Source organism: Amblyomma mixtum, chromosome 10, assembly GCF_055824585.1.
Source record: "Amblyomma mixtum isolate Tamu chromosome 10, ASM5582458v1, whole genome shotgun sequence".
In the NCBI taxonomy this organism is placed as follows: Eukaryota; Metazoa; Arthropoda; class Arachnida; order Ixodida; family Ixodidae; genus Amblyomma; species Amblyomma mixtum.
The window spans coordinates 60,137,576-60,146,321 of NC_143021.1; the positions used below are offsets into that span (position 1 = coordinate 60,137,576).

An 8,746-nucleotide genomic window follows, 5' to 3' on the forward strand; every position below is an offset into this window, starting at 1 on the left:
TAGTGCAGGTTCATTGCTTCAAGCAGAGATTCTTTGCCTTAAGTCAATGCAGAAACTGTTAAATTCGAGGTCCAGAGCCAAAAATATGTATACTGATCGTGAAATCGCAACAAATCTAATCGAGTATGTGCAATTCAGGGTAGTCGCATAGCTCCTAGAGCTAAATTTGGGTCAAGACAAAACACTGGGTGCCTTTTAGCTGGTGCCAGGTGACCAGTAATAAGCAGTGTATGGCTTAAGGAAATCGGCGTATCTGATTCCTTATTTTTTCCCGACTTAGAAGAGCTCCATTTCGCACATGTATATGTTCATACAAATGCCATTTTCTGTATCAAAAAACTGTTCTCACACAAATGAGACAGCGGATATTGTATAGAAAAAAAATCTGATATTTCGTATGCTAAAAAAGATATCAAATAAGAAGTTTTAGCTTATCCTGCTTCCTTAAAATTACACAGCAATTTAATTTTTCCTATTCATTTTAGTTCCTCCAAAAATGTGACGTTATTGGTCCTTTCCTCAGGACAATCTATTGATTAATGCAAGACGAGTAATATGCGAATAATTAGTACTAGTGTTGGCCGACAGAGCAAGAAAACAGCAATCCGGGCAGGAATGATGTTTTTTTTTGTTTTGAATAATAAATCCCCTTACGAGCAGGGACATCCAGTGACCAGAAAAAAAATCATAAATATGCGAAGCTTTAAATAAAAAAAAGAAAACATATGAGGACTAAACTCTTTGCGAGTTGCGCGTCGTTTCATAAAAAAATATTCTTACTCAGTTGGCTAGTTATCCCAGATTTAATAATTAGCATTTCAATTGACACAATGAAGTATTTAATGGCAAGGGGGTAGAAGCCATGCTCAAGGCGATGGAAGGTTTGTTTCTCAAGTAGCCAATATGTCCTTTCCTAAGTTCTCGAGCGTGAGGAAATGCAGCCCTTTTTTCCTCACAAAATCAAAGCCAAGGACACGAGACACGCAGGAACCTCGGTGCAAACAGAATATTCGCTGACGACGTGTTACGGTAATGGCGGCGCAAGTGTCCAATCTACCTATTCGTGTGGCAGCACATCATTTCGTTTCCCTTCGTCGCTCTCAAAAATAGACATGCTGCAGGGCTTGACTATTCTTTTCTCCGCCTGATAGCTTGCGGAGAGGGGCAGGTCCAGAGCAGGTGTCAAGTGTCCACTTCTCAGGCAGGAGCAGGGCAGAACGAAAAGGAGTCATCAAAGGGGGCATCTGGTACTGTGCTCCCGTAGCACGTCCTCCTCGCAGACTCCTCATAAAACATTCGAAATTCTTTGCCCTCTATAAGTGCAAATATAAACGTGAATTACTCACCAGAGCTCAGTGATTACCGTGAAGACAGAGTGGCGCGTTGTTACCACAGTGTCGTGATCGTTGTTTATTCATACCAAAGTTCATATTGCTGAGCATGGGGAATTATTGACGGAACTGTATTCTTTCTTCTTGAGTTGTTCTCGCACACTGACGCATCAGATTAGGAAGATAAATCGAACCAATAAACTCGGTGTACAGAGTGTTTCACCTAGAATTTAAACCATTTTTAAAAACAAGATTTTCGAGTTAGAAAGCTTTTTTCGGCATAGCATTGCTATCGGCATAGTAGTACATCAAAATACAGGTGAAACCTGCTAACTAGCTGTCTGCTTAACTAATATTAAACAGTGAACTTTAACTATTATGGCTACGCTCGTTCATTATTTAGTTGTGCAGCGCAACATAAGTAATATCCATATCAGCTTATAGAATTCCAAAAACGCGGTTACCGTAGGATTGGTGGCCAAAGTTTTGGCTATTTCAACCACTTACGTGCACTGGAGAGGTTGCTTTGCCTGCAAGCTTCTCGAAAGCTCATGTTTTTTGCAACACTATAGCCAGATTTTCTTTGGCTACGGCTTCGAGGGCAACCGCGTTTTTAAAATTGCAAGAACTTATATGGATATATAAGGTCCATATATATATGGTCCTTAAGGGTAACGGAGTGGATATCGAGAGAAAGCAAACGTAGCAGGGGACGGCAGAAAGTTAGGTGGGCGGATGAGATTAAGAAGTATGCGGGGATACAGTGGCGGCAACTGGCAAAGGACAGGGTTAATTGGAGAGACATGGGAGAGGCCTTTGCCCTGCAGTGGGTGTAGTCAGGCTGATGATGATGATGATGATGATGATGTGGATATTACTTACAGTGGGGTACACCCCTCTCAATAATTAAGGAGTCTACCAGTAATACTTATAAAGTTCACTGTTCAATATTATGCAATGAGAACAACCGGAAGCCGTTTACGCGGTGCGACGAAGAGGTGAACGAAGTGCTGTGCTGGTTCCTTAGCGACTCCTGGGTGTGGGCCTGCCGTGACGCGTCTTCGATCAACGGCCTCTGACCTGAGCTTTGAAGACGCACTTGTACAAGTAGTTATAGAGGCGGCTAGTTAGCACGTCTTAGCTTTAGTTTGATGTACTACAATGCTCATGATGCTAAGGCCAAAAAAAGTTCTAACTCTAAAAGCCTATTTTTTAAAATTGTGCAAAGTCCTGGGTGAAACACCCTGTATACTAGAAGTACTAAGTTGCCCGAGCTAGATTTCAGCTGTGTTTTTGAAAACCCAAGGTTTCTTGGAACTTCTGAATTATAACGCTGCTAGACAGCTTCATCACACAAGCAGATATGGAGGTCAATCCAGCGACATTTGTGGATTCACAGCTGACGCACTGTGTACTTGCTACCATTCTCGACCCCCGCGCTCCTTCTCGGAATACAGCGATGAACAAATCATGCATGTGCCTTCACTGCGGATATTTTGAACGTGCCGCGACCGTGGCCCACCGCCGCAGGGTGTGAGATGTTTGCATCGTTGGATAAATGAAAGTAGGCATTCACTGCCAGATTGTTGAGAATAAATTTCATAACTAGCAAGTGCGTGTTGAGTCCTTTTGGTGTACTGCAGTAGTCAGGAATATTTTTCTTTCTTCGTAGCGAATTTTGACGCTCTTTTCAGTCTTTTAGACAGCTGGCCTGTTTCAAATAGTGTAACAATAGAGTATGTTATCTTTTTGTCCTCAGGGTCTCTGCCACAGAGCGAATCCCAAGTTTGCTTCCAAAAAAGACCAAGAACTGGCTCCTAAAAGGTAAGTTTTCACTCACAGAGAAGTTTTGAGGAGTTGGTAGCGCGCTGTACATTTGAACCTGAAGAAAGTTGGAAAGCGACTGCGTTCAGACTGTTTTTTGTGCGTTGCTTACGTCCAATTAGCCTTTCACAAACGCAACGAGGTTCCCCAAACAGACAGCGAGCCAGTCTCTGGGTGCGCAACTCTTGCGTTATGAACTCTTGTGTGACATGTACACTCTCGACATGCTACCGCCGATTCCTTGGGAGTAATTAGTACTGTTTGCAACTATGAAGTGCTGAGTACTGCCAATTGCTTTCAAGATGCTTAAAGTAGCAATGCTCCAGACTGCGAGGATGCGGTGTTTCGGATGAAAATGCCGGGGCAGAGAGAGCGAGAACTACATTACTCGCTGCATTGAACGTGGAGGATATTCTGCGCCAGGGTCATTGAAGTAAGCTGTGGCTACCGATTTGCCGATTGGTACCGATCAGCAGGAGCTGATCTCTTGGTACTATTCTGTGCGAACCATATATGGCATAGAATGGTGCCTATTAACTAAGGGGACTGTGAAGTAACTAGCGGTAGTTAGAATGGCTGCGGCAAAATTATCCTTTAGGTTCGCCCTCTGTGAAAAATGAGCTAACGTGTACCGCCCGTCGTTTGTGTTTAGCAATCCTGACAGCCTTATAAAGTTAAACACACCGTATATTTCTGGAAAAAATGCCTTTCAATCAGGATCCGGTATAGAGTGTTGATTAAAGAATGTTCAGTAGCCCGATGCTCAACCGCTTTGATATTGGCTTTTTCTTGGCAGTCAGAGGAGTCTCGTCCCAGTAATTACATTGCGAGTATGTTCACGGGGCTCCAGTAATGCGTTTGAGACTTGGCTCATTTAACGGAACATCTTGTAGCCATCGCCTTACGCGCACAGAATGATATCGTAGCTTGCAGGAAGTCGAGTATGCCACGCGATCGTCGTAGTAAATGTTTTGTACACAGCCTTGGTGATCTAATCTTGGTGAAATGTTGTTAGCAATCCAGCAAAACTGCTTCAAACTCTGTCCGTGTTGAATCGTTTGTTAGGCTTTTGTGCGATTATTTCTGATGTGTCACCTCTATAATTAATTTCGCAGGCTCAGAAGGACGCAAATGTTTTTTTACGCGATATTGTCAAAAGGACAGTTTTGTATAAGCTCAGTTCAATAACCCTTTTAACGCATTAACAAGTGCTAAAATCGAATCCCATTAGACGTAATGACCAGTCTGTTAATTTATTCTCATAAAAAGAATATAGCAATCCGCGGAAACCTTGAGATACATCCTCGGAAACTAGCTTGAAGTTCATTAAGATAAATTAGAAAACGCAGCTTCTTTAAGTCGCTCCCATCTGGTACGCCATGCCTAACAGGAAGCTTTATACATGTCCAGCCATGAACGGCTATATACTTTGTCCTGTGTTTTATGTAAGCAATAATTAAATCAACGATGTACCCAGTGATGCTAATAGTTCTAGGTTATTAACATCCTCGCTCTATCATGGACAGTTTCAAATCACGCTGGGCACTCCCTCTCTGAAACCATGTTGTACAGGCGTTATGTTATTTTCTCCAAGAAAGTGGTAAAGGTAACCAGAAACTGTGTACAGGTAACTTGAAACAGGAGAGGTAAAAAAACAAGTCGCAAGAAGAAGATCGCAGGGTGTGCATGAAGCGCGCAAAGCTTTTAAACAAGTTCAATGACCTTAGAAAATTGCAATTGGAATCCCCCAATCCGGTGCAAATTATTACTGTGTTATTCTTTCTTGTCGCAACCCTTATAGATGTGCATAGACAGTTTTAGGGGCGTGTTTGCTGTTAGGAGGTGTTGCCACCTCTTCTCTTCCAGGAGAGGATGTCCACTCCAAAACACAAGCACATGGATGCTTGATGAAACTTTTTCTGTTTTTCATGCAGAGTGGCCCTGGTTCTACACAGCAAGCTGCTGGGTCAAAGCATGCTTTGCGACAAGAGGAGAGACGTGTTTAAGCCCGCCTGCCCTGGCCTTTTCCCGGAGATGGCTCAGCAAGATGAAGCTTTGTGGACCGTCGAGAGCTGGCGAAATGCCAAGAAAGTGATCTTAGATTAAAGCGTGCACGTCAAGCGCACCGAAAAGATCTAAAGGCTGTCTGGCTATAAAGAGAGTTTGAGCAGCGCTTGTTCCTGTGCATTCTTCCTTTTGTCCCCATTTCTTCGCGCTGTTTTTTGCATAATGTATCACCAACTCGCCCGCTTAGCTACCCTGTAGAGTTTGAAAGCAGCTTCCGTTTTCAAAATCTTTTTGGTGTTGTAAAGGTGCTTCTATGCTAGCATTTCAACGGGCACTAGGACCTGTAGACAGCGCGCTCATCTATTCTGAATTTTTTTTTTGCCCCTGTTCTCCTCCAGTCTCTAGGGAGTGAAAAGTTCTCCTTGGCTGCACATCCTTTACATACATTACTCCAGCTGGAAGGAGTGCCCGGCGGCAGCCAGTCAGCAGCCTTCACGACTTTTTCCCTTATCTTAAACACAAACCACTCAAATGACGGAGGACAGAGAACTGACTAGACACACCTTGCGCCTGGAACTATCAACTCTATTTCGAGAATCAGCCGACACGCGCAGCACAACTACAAAACAAACCACCAACGAAGGTTGGCAGATAAATGAGGCGCTAGCGCTGGTGTGACAGTAAACGTATTTCCTTCTGCATCAAAGTGAGAAGTCGGGCTGATGCAGTTTTCCCCTTGACCCTTGTGTTTCTCACTAGCTGATAATACTAGAGGAGGGTTCGTGCGCGTGGGTAATGCAGGAGTGACCTGCTTCAATTAACTTGTTTCACATCATTGACTGGTCTGTGTCCGCTTTTCAAGTCTGCGAGGGCGCGCAAAGCTAAATGACCCTTCCTAGAGTAGAAAGGCGGAAAGCCTGGACGGTTGCTTGAAATGCAGCGTTGAAAAAATCGCGAAATGTTTATTTTCACCGCACTGCTTTTTTCAGCTGTGCATTCCGTGTAGTAGCCTCTTGATTCGACGGCGCAGGTGAGGAGTGAGAAAAAGGTGGAATAACTGCGGCACCAATACCAAGTGCCTATCTGCGCAAGGGGGAGGGGAGGAGATGGTGGGTGTGGAAAATCACCTCTGCTTAGCCTTGATCGGCAAGATTCAGAGCTGGGCTAAAGCCGAAACTTCATTCAAACATGCACGTACTCAAGCGCTCTCAGAACACCTTTACGAAAACGCTTCTCCCATAGAAGATTGCGACAGCACCCCCTGTGGTTAAGCAGACATTCAGCGGCATAACATGCTGCGTGATCGGATCAGGCGATTCATGCTTCACCACAAAAACGCCCAGAAACTCTCTATATTTATAAGGCACTTGCTTTCACGAGCATAAGTTGCAATATAGAAGTAGACTCTACTGTAGTCGCACACACCGTAGGAGGCAATACAATACCCATTCGCGGCAAAGTTAATGTGAACAGGTCGCTGCGGTCAGCTATGTGGCTACTGGCCACCAGCTGAAACCAGTGTCCGGTGGCAGCCATTCAGCTGCCTTGCATTTATGGCCAAGAATGGAATGTGGCGTTGCAAATTTGCATTACGAAGTTTCAATTGGTCTTTCGTCTTCTTTTTTCTGTCGCTTTTGATTAATTGCGTTGGCTTTAATCAGCTTTTTTTCGCGCTTCGGGGGTGCCCAGCCGCATAGCTCCACACGCGTGGACCAAATGTCAACAGCTAATCATGCATTCTACAGCCTTCCTTATGCCACCGTATTCGAAAGTATTAAATCGGGACTGCTGCTGCTTACCTTTGACCAGAAGCGAAAGCGTGCACAGTGACAAGACGCAGCTATGTGTGAAGCCAAGCGCGAAACACATACTTATAGTCCAAAGAAAACAGTGGCGCCAGCTTTTCGCTGAATTAGAGGCCATGAGCTTCAACACCAACTGCTTCACTCTTCTTCGTAAGCGTATTTACTTTCAGATGCTTTTAGGTGAAAAACTTTTTAGAAGCTCTGACAACCTGCGAGACTAACGCGTACGAGTATGTTGAAGGAGTACTGGCGGAATGCAATTGATCGTTAACGAATTTTCAGTGAAGGAAATTGTAGATAGCATGCGTAGACATGCTCGTGGCTTCCGAAAGTTTCGGAGAGTTTGTTCTTTGTCTACCTGTAAGAGGCTTTATACAAGTAAAAATTGGGGTTCGTTTCATTTAAGCAAATCGTAGCGCATCAGCACTCAACAGGTTAAAAGATGTTGGCAGCGCTTTCTGTTCCTCTGTTTAGTATTGGTGTTTGGTCAGCTGACGCGCTACAGACAACGATTTTTGTCCCTGAATGGAGGCAAAAGGGGTTTCCGTCTATGAGCATTTCCACTGATACCCTTTCAGTACGCTTATGGTCCGAGGACACCCTTTTTTTTGGGATTTCTTCACTCTCGCCACAACCTCCTCTTTCCACAGTGACAATCTCCCAGACGGTTACCTTTGTCACCATCCTTTGGTTACGCCTTTCCAAGCAATAGCCACACCTTTCTCCTTGCACAATAACGCTCCTCGTCATTCCAGAGTAACTACGTTCCAGGTTCATTTTGTGGGAGCTACTGACCAGTTGCATCTCCGCATGCTCTAGCCAAACCCTCTCCCTTACAGGTAACCATCCTCTGGTTGAAGATTCCTTCGCCTCAACACGCCGTCCCTCTTCCGCGGTAACAACCTTCCGGATGGCTCCCCCGGTAACCACCTTTCGTTGACCCTTCCTACGCTCTCACCACACCGGCGTCCTCCCACAGAAATCACCTTCCAATCGGTTTCCGTGATAACCACACTCTCGTTACGCCTTCCTACGCTCGCGCCGAGAGCAACAGATTCGGCTGTTCGCTAGTAATTCTCACAGACTATCAATGACATGGGCCCCATGACCATGTCACATGGTGCGCCCATGGGCCTCCGCCGACGGCTCCAGTTGACCTGTCGCCTGCGAGCTTCGTTGGCCAGCATTCATTCGATCCTCTCATCCACCATGGCGACAAGCCCTTCGCCCTCTTTCTCCACTCAACCATTCCTTAGCGCATGGCCTAGTTTAAAGCTAAAAGCATAGTGAATGAAACAGACGCATTAAACTACACGGACTCGAAGACTACGAAGACGGCAGCGGCGCGGGAAGGAGCGCCCGCGCTAGGCCTGCAGCCGTTAGATCATATCATCGCCATCTCTCATAACGTCCAGTTTTTCGGCGTGCCCTCACGTAACATTTGGGGTGAGGCGCGGGGAGTCATCGCCATCCTGGTCCTGGAGCTTCGGCGGCCTGCGTTTGCCGTGGTCATCACGCCGCCCTGTGTTCCTGGTCTGCGTCGCCCGGCTCTGCCTCAACCCGCCTGACCAGAACCAACATCGCTGTTCACCCTAGCCCCGTCCAGGCTAGAAGACGGCACGAACTATTAATGCCACCATGTCCAGACTGTATGACACCACCATTCCGAGACTTTTGAGCACACAGCCCCACTGCCATGTCATTTGGTGCGCCCATGGGGCTCGGCCGTCGGCTTCGGGGGACCTGTTTCCCGGAAGCTTCGTCGGCCAGCGTTCATCC

At 45.8% G+C, this 8,746-nt stretch overlaps 1 protein-coding gene across 1 annotated transcript in view; it reads left to right on the forward strand.

Annotated features, from left to right (window-relative positions):
- Positions 1-5,323, forward strand: part of LOC149325902 (uncharacterized) — a 405,896-nt gene extending 400,573 nt beyond the window's left edge. Inside the window, exons 21-22 of the mRNA XM_089562519.1 lie at positions 3,091-3,155; positions 5,090-5,323. Of these exons, the coding sequence (XP_089418645.1) occupies positions 3,091-3,155; positions 5,090-5,261 (237 nt within the window). The 3' untranslated portion in view covers positions 5,262-5,323. The remainder of the gene's footprint in view (positions 1-3,090; positions 3,156-5,089) is intronic.
- The last annotated feature ends 3,423 nt before the right edge of the window (positions 5,324-8,746 follow it).